Source organism: Lontra canadensis, unplaced genomic scaffold (genome assembly GCF_010015895.1).
Source record: "Lontra canadensis isolate GAN:19392208 unplaced genomic scaffold, GSC_riverotter_1.0 scaffold1, whole genome shotgun sequence".
NCBI classification, from domain to species: Eukaryota; Metazoa; Chordata; class Mammalia; order Carnivora; family Mustelidae; genus Lontra; species Lontra canadensis.
In genome coordinates this window covers 98276068-98291930 of record NW_022630995.1, presented here as the reverse complement: position 1 = coordinate 98291930, position 15863 = coordinate 98276068, and the positions used below count along the sequence as shown (strand labels likewise).

The following is a 15863-nucleotide window of genomic DNA, read 5'->3' as shown; positions in this document are numbered from 1 at the left end:
TCCTTTTCTTGTTTCAGATAAAGAAGCAGCTAACCTGCTCAGGCATTTGTCTGTGGCGGGGGACACACCACAGCAGCCCAGCAGCCCCAGTAGCTCTCTCTGATGAATCCCTGGGATGGTGGGGCCCTGCTCCTTTCCCCTCCTTAATTTCTACACAAAAGAGTGACCTGATGACTAATTAATTTCAAGTTAGTTACAAAGAACTGGTTGGAAGCCAAATAAATGTACCGATAATCTCTTAAGAGGAACCTTTCACAGGCAGCCTATTAGCATACTTTTAAAAAGATTGCTTGGAAATCCCTTTATCAAAAAACAAAACAGACACAACAGACTTTCTTCTGAGGAGGACTAACTCAGAGTGGTCACGAAGTGAAGGGTTGGACTAGCCTTTCCCTCTGCTTTGCTCTCCCTCCATTTAAATAAGTGTCTTTTTAATTTTTGCTTCACAGTGCCGAAAAATACACATTCAAGAAGTGTGCTGGATCTTTAGGGGTACTTCTTTTAGGATTGGAAGTGATGATACTACTTTATCAGAATATTCAGATCACTTCTGAAGAGCATGATGTAATGTTTTGGTAGCTTCCTACATAGGCAGCACATGTCTCAAGCATTATCAAAGTAAACAGCATGAGAACCAGGAAAATTAGCACCACGATATGTAATGAGAGTCTAAAAATAATCAGGATGCCCCAAAAGTAGTCAGGAAGGACGTCTGTGAGAAATTTAACATATGGCACTCTCCGCCTCCTTTTGTGTTTCTTTTGCTTTTTTATAAGAATTCTTTGTGGGGCAATTTCCAGTGTCTTTGTTACAGGTAAACATCTGTATTTCTTTAACTTCGTGACCTAGGAAGCAGTAAGGAGAGATACAGATGCTTAGAAAAGCATTGGAGTGGCATTAGAAAGTAGGCAAAAACAAGTTTTTCAGGCCTACGGATTTCTGAATACCATTTAGAAGCTTGACATAGAATGTTCAAATTTGTTCCCTTTCCCTCCATTTCTTTAAACCTTTTTATCCAAACCTCTTTCCATACATAAGAATTACACTATTTTCTCCTACTAATTAACAGTTAGACAAGCACAGTGGTTGTTATATCTCTCTGTATCTATGGATCTGTATCTATGGCTAGCTACTCATCCATACTTCTATACAGTTAGGTTTGATATCTCTTTGTGGGGGGCGGGGTGGATTACGGGCAGAGTCATTCTTACCTTTTCGCCTTGATCTCCAGGTTCTCCCTGAGCAAAAGAACAAAGATTGAGAGACACATTAAATTATAAAACACCCAATTAAACACCACCTAACAAAATCAGATATTGACCATAATAAGTCAATTATATGCGACACTTTCTATTTTGCCAACATAGAATTGCTATATTGAAAACAAATTTCAAGATGAGTTTCCTGAAGAATTGGGCATGGATATTAATATCAAATGTAATCTTAATTCTTTGATTTTAAAAGATGAAAGAAAGGTATTTAAGATTATCATCCAGAAACCATTTTGGGGGCATTAAGAACAATGTGGTACCAATTCAATGTCTTGAGCAGCTTCTTAGTTTTCAAGTTTTTATTCCTCCCAAACTCAGAATCAGTAAGGTGAACTAGCACATCCTTTCATGGTCTTTTATTCAAAGCAGCCCCAAGCGTATGGATTATTTTAGGGGCCTAGAGTCTGTGTAGTTCCCCCATCTGTCTTCTTCAAACATGATCCTGAACACAGATCTGACTTTGGACCCCTTAAGAGTATCATGACTCTCTTTAACCTGCTGATAACCTGCATGTTCCAAATCAGGTATATTTTGTGCAACACTGGTACCTTCAGGAAAGAGATTAGAATGGGGCAGAGTGAACATGAGTTTAGGAGAATGTCTTTATTTAAAATGATGACTGGGACAGTATGAGGACTAAAATGCAAAACTGTGCTTTGAAGAGAATCCTTATTTTCACTTTACCTAGGAAGGCACAGGCAATGGAGTGGAAGAACTCTAAAGTAAATCAGGCACATCATGATAATATTCCTCTTACGAAAAGCATCAGTAAGTGTTGCCATGAGATCAGGCTGCTTAAAAAAATTGGCTCAAGATGATTATTGTGTTTTTTAAAATTAAAAATCCCTCAAAATCAGTTTGGAGGCAAGACTGTTTTCAGTTGCTGGGACTCAGTCTGACCCTTTGGCTTTCTGAATTTCAAGCCACCTTTCAGTGCTCAACATCCATCCTGATGGTTGCTAGGCAACAGAAGACTAGCACTGAGAACATGCATTAAGCATTAACTCTTATCATTTGGCTTTTTAGCATGGAGGAAGGGAGGGGGAAAAGACAGGAGAATGGCGTAGTCCCAGAAGGAATATTTTCTTTCCTCTCCTGCAGGACAAAGGACAGGTCTATAAATTTTAGGTCTGTCCTAGGCGCCTGTCAATGGCAATGTGATCTGTAAAATCAGCTGACAGGCATCTGTGGGTACGGACACACACCCGCACAGCTGACGGGATTAGACATTAGTTATGTACCTCAAGGGATATTCACTCATCAAAGGATTTGGGATTTGTCTGCCTGTTTGGTTTAAACTGTCCTCAATCTTTTTATATTTAATAAATTCATTTGTTCTTCAAAAAAAAAAAAAAAAAAAAAAAAAAAAAACAAAGAAAGTCTGCAACCTCCCCCAAACCCTCATTACAAGTTTTCCCTCTATAGTAATTCAGACTATATCCGTTTTCAAATTTTAAACATGCCGCATCTCGGGCCACCTGGCTGGCTAGGCCGGTAGAGCGTACCACTCTTCATCTAGGGACTGTGAGTTTGAGCCCTGTATTGGGTGTAGACATTACTTTAAGAAAGTAAACATCTTAAAAAAACAACAAAACATGTCACATTCTTTATTCTGCTCTTCGTCTTGTTGACTGGTTATATTCTGTATGTGCTGGAGGTGACCAAATACTGCAGAAAGACCACAGTGGCACCATGAAAGTCATCTTTAGTAAATCTTGTGAATATTATGCACATTTCAGGCAGTATTAACATGGCCTATGATTTAAAATGCTTATTAAGTGGCAAAATGACAAGAGTCATATTTGAAATATGGGCTTTTTTTCATGTTATTGAAATATCCCAGAATAAAGATTTCGACAATTGTATCTTATTTGCTTTTTTGCATGTGTAATGCTAATGAGAATCATACACATAATTTAGTCATTAGTCACAAACTTCTACTCAGCAGCATGTTATACTATTAACAATATTCCATCCAAGTAACACCAGTGGGATATAAAAAACTGTTATAGCTTACAATTTCATGAAAACTCATATCTCAAATGATTCTGCTTGGTTTCACTTGTACTAACCTTTGGCCCTGGTATTCCATTTTGTCCTACTGCTCCAGGCACCCCGGGATCACCCTCATGAAAAAAATAGACACTATTAAATAAAAGACATAAAATCTATACATTATATAGATCATTAGAGGATATAGCTGTCCAATAATGATCTGGAAGTAGAAAAATAAGTGTCTACTAGTGTAAATACAAATTAGCTTATTTGGTCCCAAATCCTATGTGCTAGGGCCCAAGGATAAACAGGGTTAATTTCCTTTGTTCAGTCTTTTCTCCATTAAGAAAGCTGAAGCAACTTACTGACAGAAATGTATATCTAGCATGATGCGGGGTACCTTGTAGGCAATAAATAAATATCTGTGGAATGAGTTAAAGACATCTGAAAACACAAGCCCTCTCGATGGAGAACTTGCAAGTGGTTCATCAGCTCAGGAAAATAAAGACCAAATCATTACATTTATGAGACTTAATCAAATGAGCATTTCTAAACCTATAGCTTAAAGAACACACACATCTTTGAACACCAACAAAATTAGACACATTTGACGCAAAAGTCAAAAGTCAAAATGGCTTTGGTTTCTCTTCTCAATTTCACGGCAAAAATAATTAGAATAAGACATTCAGAGCTGTGCCTCTCATTGTCCTATTGAATGACAGGCATTTGGGAGAAAGATGATGGTTACTAGGTCAGAAAAATTTCCCATCTCAGAAAGAAGAGACTGTGGAACAGTTTTCCTAGGCTCTGAACCAGTAGTTGTTTTCCAAAAATGAGAAGTCATGAAGTGCCCAGCAGCAAGGATAAGATACTCTGACTCTCAATTCTTCCATGTGGCTCCAAGTCATATCAAATAGAATTCTATTTCAGTTAAGAACATTCCCAAAGCCCTTTACAGTGTGCACCAATGATGGATGGTACAGCTTTCTTCTTTCCAGTGAGGGTAGTAAAGCTATTAGTTGATTTAAAAAAAAAAAAAAAACTTTATTTTTAGAGCAGTTTTGGATTCACAGCAAACTTAGTTGATTTTTTTTTAAGATTTTATTTATTTATTTGACAAAGAGAGACACAGAGAGAGACAGACCACAAGCAGGGGGAGGGGCAGAGGGAGAAGCCAGCTTCCTGTTGAGCAGGGAGCCCAATGCAGGGCTCAATCCCAAGACCTTGAGATCACCACCTAAGCCAAAGACAGACGCTTAACGACTGAGCCACCCAGGCGCCCAACTTAGTTGATTTTTAAGCTTGTTTTCTAAGTCTCCTACAGGGCAGAGATTGCGCTTCAATATTTGTACTCTCAGCTTAAAAAAAATGCACATTAATAATGATAAATAACTACCATTTTTAAGTGCCAGGAACTTTACATTCATCAATTCATTTAATTCTCACCAGTTTCTATGAGGTAAGTACTACCTTTATCTCTATTTAACAGATGAAGAAATTAAGGCACAGAGGGCTTCAGCAACTTTTCTAGACTTACACAACTGTAGCCAAGATTTGAACTCTCATGATCTAACCTAAGAGGTTGTGCTCTTAAGAGTACGATGCATTCCAGAATGAATGAAAGCATCTAAATATTGGGAGAGAATACATGGGAGTATTTCCATCCTTATTATCCTTTGGTTTATACTCCTCACTTATAAATGACCTTTCGGGGTGCCTGGGTGTGGCTCAGTGGGTTAAGGCCTCTGCCTTCGGTTCAGGTCATGATCCCAGGGTCCTGGGATGGAGCCCCACATCGCGCTCTCTGCTCAGTGGGAAGCCTGCTTCCCCCGTCTCTCTGCCTGCCTCTCTGCCTACTTGTGATCTCTGTCAAGTGAGTAAATAAAATCTTTAAAGGAAAAAAAAGAAAAAAAATGACCTTTCAGAATGTATGGAAACCTGAATTAATTATAGCTTATATAAAGATGATTTATATCTTTATATAAATCCAGATAAACTAAGAATAGGAAGCTTATGTCATCCTTCCAGAAAAGCAAAAAATATTTTACTACTATACTGGATTATATTAATTTCCTGGAAGAAATTCTGCTTTGTATATAAAGTTACACTATAATTGTAACTCTTGCACTTTCCGTGGATAAATGGCAAAAATGCTGACAGAAGAGCAATGGCCATTATAGGAAATTTTTGACTGGCCATTTGCACATCACAAAGAGTAAGAACTCAGAAATAGAATATGCCCAGAAAAAGGACTGTCATTTACTCAGCAACAGAAGAAGAGCTATCACGTCTGCCTTCTTCAGAGAACCCACAACAGGATGCACTAATATCATAACTCGTGGTTTAATGCAAACAAGAGATGTTGCCAAGAAACAATATGAACTTTGTTTAGACTTTCAAAGAATAACCATGGTAGCCAGAATAATAATAAAAAAATAGTTAAGCCTCTGGAACTGAACAAAGTACACGCTGAGATTTTGAGGCAAGGAAGAGAAACGTTGCTTAGGTATCTGGTTAACATCCTCCTTAATATATGAACACTGAGGGACTAAAACTTGATCCCGTTTTAACATTTTTATATACTGTTAAAATAATCTTTTAACATAATACAAAACAAAAAATTGCACCCAGGATTCTATTACCCTATAATAATTGTTTTCTTTTTGTCCTGTTTCCTTCTAGTCTTTTTTATTTATACTTACATGTTTTCAAGCAATTGCAAGCTTATTACATAGTTTGACATTCTGATTTTTTATTATTTGATACTATTGATATTTGATACTAATATCTGGTATTTGTTTTCACATGATATTCATGATTGTCTTGTGAATAGTTTGATTATCATCAATCAAAGTCCTCTATGATCATATGTTTAGTCTGTCCCAAACACTTGAATACTTGCTTGTTGCCAGTCTCTGCTATTAAAGATAAACTAAAACACCCACCTCTGTAAATATTTCTAAATTGTCTTCCAAAGGATTCAAGTTTTATCTGCTTCAATAGGTCCCCCCTCTGTGTTACTTTTTCACAACTTCATTGGCACTAGATATCACAATTTTAATTATTTGGGGGGCAATATTAATAAGCACAAATGAGAGTTTACTGTTGCCCAGTTTTACATTTATCACTTGTAAGGTTAAATTTTTGTATGTGTGTTTATCATTTCAATAGGTATCTCACAAAATTTTAAAGCTAAAAGTGAATAAAGCTGTTTCTTGAATGAACCGAAGGAAGATAAAAAGAAATGTGAGAAAGTGACTCACAGCATTTTACCTTTCTAATAAGTTTTATCAAGAAGAATACACTCAGGGGCACCTGGGTGGCTCAGTGGCAAAGCCTCTGCCTTCAGCTCAGGTCATGATCTCAGGGTCCTGGGATTGAGCCCCGCATGGGGCTCTCTGCTCAGCGGGGGAGCCTGCCTCCCCCTCTCTCTATGCCTGCCTCTCTGCCTACTTGTGATCTCTGTCAAATAAATAAATAAAATCTTAAAAAAGAAGAAGAAGAATATATTCAAACTTTGATTAGGAGGCTATGGAGCATTCTGCTACTATCCAACCGTAGTTGTGGGAAGGAATTGGGAAAGGTTGTGGGAAAGGAATGTTAAGAATGAAATGCTGTGTAACTCTGAGCTCCAAGTCCAAGATGTGGGATTTTGGAAGGCATCAATTCATTCAACTAACATTTAGTGAGAATTTTCTACCTGTTCTACTCTAGACTGCATGTTTCGTGGGATATAAAGATGAAATACGTATGACAGGCACCTGTGACCAAAGAGCTGACTTTTGAGCCAGAAAAAAACAATACATACAAAAATAACTTAAGAGGACATCTAATTAAGATCATAGAATTTTTTGCTTTGAATGAAGTTTTCTTGCATTTCATGAAATAAAGAGACACAAATCAAAAGGAATGAATGAAGAAGAATGAACCATATGTCATGTAGTATATTAATATTTTCTGGTGTATGAGCATAAAATACTATGAGTCCCCTTCACATAGAGTTACAATATTACATTACTATGTAATGTATTAAAAATATACATATGAAAAAAGTCAGAAAAGTATAGACGAAAAAATGACAGGTTTCAAATGTAGAGAGTTTCCTTTTTGTTATAGAATCTGTCCATCAGTTTCTGATTGCATTTCACAAGTACTGAAGGATATTCCAAAGATAGTAATAATGAAAAACAACAGTTAACTTAAGATGTAGATTGATAAGGTTTTCTCTCTAATAGTTTAAATTCTAAAGCATTCCCTATTACTCACAAATGATGATCGGTGCATTTAAGCTAAAAATAAGTTGGACTGGCTTTTAGGAAACCCTCTCGCTATTTTCTTTACTTTCTTCCTTCCTTCCCTCCCTTCTCTCTCCCTCAAACCAAACGCTCTTTAGCTCCTTCGAATTCTAACATAAGACATCACTCAAGATTTTTACAATTGTTTCAGGTACTGCTAATTGGGGGCAACCTGAAAGAATGCTGAAAAAGAGGAAGGAGTGTGGTTGTCTTACGAAATTGACTGCCAAAGGGAAATAGGTCATTGGTAATATCCCTCGCCTGAGGGCAACTGTTTTCTATTCTTGCAATGCGAATTTACAATGAGTTGGAGCTTAAAATTTTTAGCATCATATAATTTTACATTCACTTGTCAAAACCGATTTTGTTTAAGTGCTGCATTTTCAAAAAGAACTCATCCAAACAGAAGAGGGAAATAACTACAAGGAAGATGAACCATCAGTGGATGGAAAGAGTGATACTGAGCAGAATATGGTGTTGGTCTCCCCCCGCCACACCCGCCTGGGCTTTTCAACTCTTCCTTAGGCTTATTTATTTTTATTTATTTTTCAATTTTTTACTTGAGTATAATTGACACCCAATGTCACATTAGTTTCAGATAGCATAGTGATTCCACTTCTCTATACATTACTCTATGGTCAGCACGAGCGTAGCTACCACCTGTCACTATATGTTGTTTTAACATCACTGACTAGATTCTCTATGCTGTGAACATGGTATCAGTCTTAAGGTTGCTCCCCTGCCTCTGGAGTTGGGGGTGTTGGTATTCTCACGCAGTAAAATAAAGACTAATGGTCACTGACACCTAAATGAAACACTGAGTGTGCTTTTTCTCCTGCCAGTGACAGTGCACAGAGTGATCTCAGTGGCTTGCAGGGTGAGCAGGACTGGCTTTTAGATGCCTTCTGCAGGCAGCCATAGTGGGGAGTGTGTGTCCTTTCATGAGACTTGGGGGCCTCAGTGGCTTTAGAAGCAGTTGGGTAACACCTGGTAGAGGAAGATTCATTGGAAGCACTGAGCAAGGCACCCAACAGGGACTTCTGGGTACAACTGTTTGGGAAAAAGTCAAGAAAATGGGGGTTTCTGCTCTCCATTCCTATTTATTCTTTCTAGTTTAGTTTTCTACTCTGATTTCCTGATGGCAAATGAATATGAACACAAAATGCACAAAAAGACCTACGTATTTTGAAATTTATAGGAATGTAGCATTGTACAACACAATAAAACAAAATAAAATCCTAGCCCCACCCTATAAGTGCTATTAATGTTTTGAAAAAGTCATTTGTCTTTTTGCACACCTCTCAGCCTTGGCTCAAATGTCCCCTTACTACAGGGGTTGACTGGATACCCCATCACCACTTTCTTTGCCCACTATCTTACTTAATTTTCTCTATTGCACTAACTGCCATGTAACATATACTTTTTTTGGTTTCAAATCTGTCTCTCCTACTAGGAATGCCAGATTTGAGAAATCAAGATACAGAACAACTGCTTAAATTTTAATTTCAAACAAACAACACTATTTTTAAGTTACATATATCTTAAATATTGAATGGGACATAGTCATATCAGAAGTTATGGGTTGTTTATCTAAAATTCAAGTTTAATTTGGCATCCTGTATATTATCTGGTGACCTTATTTCCCTCTCACCTCCACCCTCTCACCACACTAGAATATGCATTCTGTCTATTTTGATCCCTCCTCATTCCACATTGACTAGAAACTATATCTTACACATAATAATTGTTCAGTTACATATATGATGGAGAAATGAATGAATACAGGAGAAGCATATACATTAAGGCCACATGGAGATATAAAGCTCTTATAGGCCTGGTGAGAGACAGACAGCGCAAAACTTCTCTTCTGGGAAACTGAAAAACCTGTAAGGGTGTTGGTAAGAGATGATTCATCTCAGCTACAGCACACCAGCCCTTGGTGGGAAAAGAGAAGGGGACCCAGGAAAAAGATGGGAGAAATGTTAAGCCAGCAGTGATACCTACAAGTCACATAGGTCAGTGTGGAACATTCAAGCTGAGGAACAGAGGAAAAGCTCAAGGTACATGAAGGGCAGAGTACGATGGGCGGAGGAGTCCCCTGAGGGGCAAGATGCCTTGAATGAGCAGAACTTTCATGGCTTCCAAGGGGCTCACGCCCCTGAGTCCCACCAGAACTCTCAGGGAAGGATGGCTGAGAGCACTAAAGCCTGCTCTAGTTGTGCCTGTAGGTACAGAAACTGGGGCCTTCTACATATTTCCCTATATTCTTCCATCTGCTCTTTCCTGCACCCCAAGTGCCTCGGGGGGTGGGTGGTGAGCAGGAGGTGGGGCAGTGCTGGTTATATTAATTATCGTGTCATCTAAAGTTCCCACAAGACCCTTTCAGAGCATACACATGCCATCGTTTACCTTATGAACTCACCCTAACATCTGCTCTTCCCTAAGCAGAAGCACTCACAGAACAGTGAATTATTTTAGGTGAAAGGACCCAAGCCAGTTATTCTTAATAGACAAAGAAGCACATTCAGAGAATAACGTTCCAGAGGGAAATACCTACAAAGAGCAGATGTAAGATTAGAGCCCAGGCCTTCCCATTCCCCATCTTGTGTGCCTTCTATTTGAGCAACTCATGTCTAAAAGAAACCTCATTCATTTTTATTATGCTTCTTTCCTGTTTAACTTGAGTATGAAAGAGGAAAGTGGCTTCAGGAAGCCTCCAGTCTAATCTCAGGTTGTCCACCTCTGGTCTTGTGACATAGAGCAAATTGCTCAAGTTTCTATGGGGCTCAGTTTTCCTTCTCTGAAGTGTGTGGGAGTAGATTAAATGCTCGTCTTCTCTTCACTCTAAAGGACTAAGATGTAGTTTTATTATTGTTTTAAATAGGAACTTAGAAAATTTTATTCAACTCACGATACCTATATATTATTATTATTATTTGTTGCTGTTGCTGGACTCAAGATGTCACCTGGTGATTCTTTATTCCTCAGACATTGATTAAACTCAGCTCAGAGCCCAATTTCACAGGTGAAGGACGTTACGAGTCCGGGGCTCCCGGACCCCTCTGCTGGGGTTCATGGTGGTTCTGTCCCAGACCAGTTCAGATGGGCCAGTCAGTTCTCTTCACCAGTTGCCTCCAAAACCCCACTCTTCCCAGGCCTTTTGTGGGTTCAGGATATGGTGCTCCTGGGACGGTCTCACATCAGAGCAGGCAGCTTTCCTCACTTGCTCGCTTCCACCCCGACTTTCTCTCTCCTCCCCTCTCTCTTAGACCACCCTGGGCATCCAGCTTTACACTCTCTTACGTAAAGCAATTTAGTAGTTTCTAAAAGGCTTCTGCTTGCGTGCCCGGTCTCCAATTCTTTTCTACCTCCTTGCCTACAGGCAGAGGAGTCTTTGTAACTTGGCCAAAGAAAAACCAGAAAACCTGGGCAGTTGGGTTTGGTTCTATGTCAGAGAATCCGGTGTCCTGTAGAAGGCTCTGTCTTGTTTATCTAATCAGCAAAATCCCTCCCTAAAATTAGAATCTCTCTGTCCATACCGATTACACGAATGCTAATGAGTAGAAAGTTGATAGGTCTATCAGCCAGGAGCCTAATAAAAACATTCTGATTCAGATAATCTACTGAAATGGGTCTTACACTGATTAAAGTAATAACTAAACTGAACCTAGTAATCAAACCTTCATTATTCATTTTTTTAAAATACAAATGTTTAAAAATGTAAAATAAGTAAACATAGCTGTTTTATCGATAATATTATGGCATGGACTCTCTCAGAAATACGCCTGCGAATTATGACTGTTTATTTCAGTTTTTGTTCTGCTAAGAAATGTAACAGAAATGTACAAAATATAATTTGAACAAAGAAATTCAAATACAAAAAGATAGCTAAGAATTTAGTGGTCACAGGAAATAGCTAAATTGCATTAATTTGGGCAAAATTTACATTAATGAGAATTATATGCCTTGAGTACACCCCTAATCTTTGAAGATCTGGATAGAAATCCACATGGATGACTCCACATTCCACCCCATAGTGCTAATATCCTCTCTTCTTCTTTCCAACCCCCATCCTCTTCTTCACCAAGAAGGGCCTTGGAGGCTACATGTGAATCTCACAGCCTGCAAGCTTTGTCCACACTCCCCACCCAGAGCGGCTCCAAGGTCACCAACAGGTTTAGGGGTGCCTACGCCAGCTGTGTGGTTGTTCATGGGACTATGGACCTGCAGAAGAGGCCAATACAAGCACTAGAAGCAGAATCAGGACACACGAGGCAGAAATTCTTGGGTCGTGGACCTAGGATATGATCAAGAAATGGGGAAACTGGGCTTTGAGTAATCGTGCCTCCTTGGCCCTCACTCTGTGGGGAGGGTTATACCACAGGTGGGACAGAGGAGGCATCGTGAGAAGCACTGCTTGCCTGGGTCTAAGGGAAACGCTATCCAGTATCACCTTTGTAAGTAATTTATGAAAGGTACCAAAATGAGCAAAAACCAACCAGGGAGCATGGTGTCATAGAGGACTGTCTTTTCTGTATGTATATAAAAATTGTTCACCATGTACATGCTTATGGGGGAGAGAAGATTGAGAACAAAGACATGTTTTAGGAAACTATAATCAAAGTGGTTCTGTTAAGTATTCTAGGACTTGCAACATAACACGCCCTTGACAATATATTGACTTTTTTTTAAGTTTTAAAGCCCAGCTAATTTCTTCTTTCCTAAAGCATAGTCCTTAATGATAAATCTATGTACAGTTTGAATGATGAATTATTTTTTTTCTCTTGAGAAGAGAATGTGCCTAATTATTAATAGAAATGTTAAGTGGTTATATCCAACTGGAAAAATTCTAAAGATCAGTGAAGAGTAGTAGAAAGAAGTAATAGTTCTTACTAACATTTGCTTATACACCCAGGAGGCTTCCGAGTCATGGAGTTATTAATGCCCCTAGTACAGAAAGGAACATAGTCTGTTCTTATTTAATATTGTAAGAATATTTAACATTTTAATAAAGTTACATTTGTTACCTTATTTTTCCTGATTAAACTTTCAGATAAATATTTTAATCTTCATTTGATGAATGAAGACACTAAGGCTCAGAGAAGATAAATACCTTGCCCAAGGTCCTACAAATACTGAAAAGCAAAGCTAGGTTATTCTGAATTTAATATCCTCGTTCTTTTTATTTTTTATAAAGACTTCAGTTAGTTTCATTTTTTTTTAAGATTTTATTTATTTATTTGAGAGAGAGAGCGCAAGCATGAGACGGGGAAGGTCAGAGGGAGAAGCAGACTCCCTGCTGAGCAGGGAGCCCAATACGGGACTCTATCCTGAGACTCCAGGATCATGACCTGAGCTGAAGGAAGTCGCTCAACTAACTGAGCCACCCAGTCACCCTAAGATCCTCATTCTTAACGGTGGAAGCAGAGTCATGCACAGTGAGAACAAACTGCCTGGCTTTGAATCTGAACTCTAATACAAACACCTTGGTAACTCTGGGTAAAATATTTGTCCTCCCAGTTGCTCGTTAATATAGTGGAGATGCTAGTTCCTCCTTCATAGGATTGCCGTGAGGAATAAGTGAGCTCATATGCACACCACACTAAGGACAATACCTGATACTAAATGCTGAATACATACACCGCGCTTTTCTGTTCTCTGCAATGGGCAGAGAAGACAGAGAAGAGAATCCTGAAAGTAATTCAATTTCTCACAAATTAACCCTTCTGATACTGTTTCGCAGTTGGAAAATGGTTACGATCTCTTGGCAGTGTGGTCTCATAACAAGTGAATGGAATTGGGGAGATGCTAAACTGTTAGGATTGTCACAGTAAGTTATTTCATTGCAATGCCTTTTATTTATTTCTGTATTTTTATATATTTATTTATTTATTTATTCATTTCAGAGAGAGACAGCATGAGTGGGGGGCGGGGGTCATAAGCTTGGAGAAAAGGTAGACTGCGATGAATACAGAAGCCCCATCATGATTGGTAATATGGTATTTTGGAAACCAAATTCTGAGAGCAAGCTTGTCTGTAATTTAATTCGTAAGTAGTGCACCATAGGGGTAGTTTCTCTTCCTTCGCCGAATGCTGGCCACCTGTGGGGTCTCACCTGAGTCACCTCTCTACTGAGAGAAGCATCACTTGGCATAACTTGGCTCTGCACACCAGACTCTCTGCCACAGTCCTTAACAGAACTGTGACGTAACAGGTTTTTGGTATAACTGTTCATTTAATGTCCCCATCCCCAGTTATGCTGGAAATTCCATGCGGACCGGGAGAGATGGTGCCTGGCACCCAGTAGTAAGGGCTGTATGGATGACTGAAAAAATCAACAAGTCAATCAGTGGACACATTTATGGGAACTTTTTTTAAAAAGCTTTCCCAGATTACATGCACAATTGAATCAGATGTAGTAAATCAGTATTTTTGTAATCCCTTCTGGAAAATACGGTGTTCTTTCAATTAAAATGGAAAATAAGGGGACTTGATGATCTCATAAATCAAACACATTTGCTTTGTTTGTTTTGGGACAGTCTGTGAGCAGCTTGCCTTCTCTCATACCCTTCCCCCAGGAATCCCTTTCCCTCAACTTTTCATTCTTCCTTCTCCCGATATTTTAGTAGAATGACAGAATTTAGTAGAATGATAACTATTATCAAATTCTATAGTAATATGCCTAAATGAAGTCAGGGTGAAAGTGGTTTAAAAAAATTTTTACTGTACTTCATTTATTTCAAGCCAACATTAAACTACCTCTTGTAACTAACTTTTCATTCCTCTCTAAAGGAACGTAAAATTAATTACATACAGAATAGAAATAATGTTTGTCCCACTTAACAAGTAAAATTGAGTGAAAAGCCTCTTTGAGAGTAAGAATGTATGCAAAAATGCCTGAGAATGTATGAATCACACTTAGGGAAAAAGTGATTTGACTACATGAAATGTTCTGTAATAGGAAAATGATGATGTCTCTTTTAGAAGAAAGAACGCATACTATTATTATAGTTACTAGAGGAAAAGAAGTCCTGTATTCTGAGAATTCTAATGTACATAACTGCTAACTTCAGAAGAGAGAAAAATTCATAAAAACAATTTGTCTCAACTTTAACCTGCAAAATGATTGAATTGCTGTAAGATACTTTCCCTGAACTATTAATTAATCTGGAATCAGAAATCAATCACTTCATTTACTCTGAGTATTTTTTCTTAAAGTCTAAAATCAGAAAGTCACAACTATATTGGATAAAAGGACCACTGAATAAATTCTGCTATAGGAAACTTCTAAGCTAACCAACCAGAAAACAAACAGAGCTATACCATATTCAAATCCTTCAGGAATTTGATTCAGAGCCAAGGAAGCCAAAGAAAAGAGGGTATTTAGTTGTTACAGTAAGTGAATCAAGAATAAAAAATATTGAGTTCATCGAATGGTGCACTGAACAGACTTGAATAAACAGCTTGACCTTTGGAAGTCTGAGACCTTCAATTTATCTGTTCTCTAAATACACTTACAATAAAAATGCCATTAGAAGTATGCTGTGAGGATTAATGTCAGTGTAGACCATGAGATCCACAGATAGGAGATGAAAAGGAATTCTAAATACCATAACTATAAACTAATTAAAATTTAATGTTCCTTAAAAATCACATAGCTATCTGGGATAGACTGTAGATGACACACTAACATCATTTTTTATTAGTAGATGATAACGCTAGCATCATTTTTTATTTATATTATATATTGAAGTTCAAAAATAATAAATTACAGAAAATACTTGAAAAATCCATGAATAAGATCTTCTGATATTTGTCTTTTGCTTTGGAAACAATCCCTATGACTCTGGAGCCTCAGAAATACTCTAGCTTGCTGAGACAAAATAATTGGTTCTTAATCCTGAAAATATTTATTATAATTTTCATGGTAACAAACAGACAAGGGTGTTAAGTGCACCAGTTAGACTTTTTTTTTTTTTTTAAAGATTTTATTTACTTATTTGACAGAGAGAAAGATCACAAGTAGGAAGAGAGGCAGGCAGAGAGAGAAGGGGAAGCAGGCTCTCTGGAGCCTGATGCGGGGCTCGATCCCAGGACCCTGGGATCATGACCTGAGCTGAAGGCAGAGGCTTAACCCACTGAGCCACCCAGGCGCCCCACCAGTTAGACTTTTAATGTACCCTGTCTCTGTCCCCAGATCTCTTCTTCAGTACTATTTGCTCAATGCTCTTATTCAAGTAAACTGTCATTATGATGATTCATTTTTATGGGTGCTAATTAATGTGAAAATGTGGAGAGAGAA

At 38.2% G+C, this 15863-nt stretch overlaps 1 protein-coding gene across 6 annotated transcripts in view; it reads right to left on the bottom strand.

Moving 5' to 3' along the window:
* COL25A1 (collagen type XXV alpha 1 chain) overlaps positions 1 to 15863 on the bottom strand; it is a 451863-nt gene that overhangs the window by 74911 nt on the left and 361089 nt on the right. For all 6 annotated transcript variants that reach the window (XM_032860080.1, XM_032860071.1, XM_032860089.1 and 3 more), the window contains exons 13-14: positions 3344 to 3397; positions 1212 to 1238 (exon numbers count right to left, since the gene is read on the bottom strand). In XM_032860080.1, the coding sequence (XP_032715971.1) occupies positions 1212 to 1238; positions 3344 to 3397 (81 nt within the window). The remainder of the gene's footprint in view (positions 1 to 1211; positions 1239 to 3343; positions 3398 to 15863) is intronic.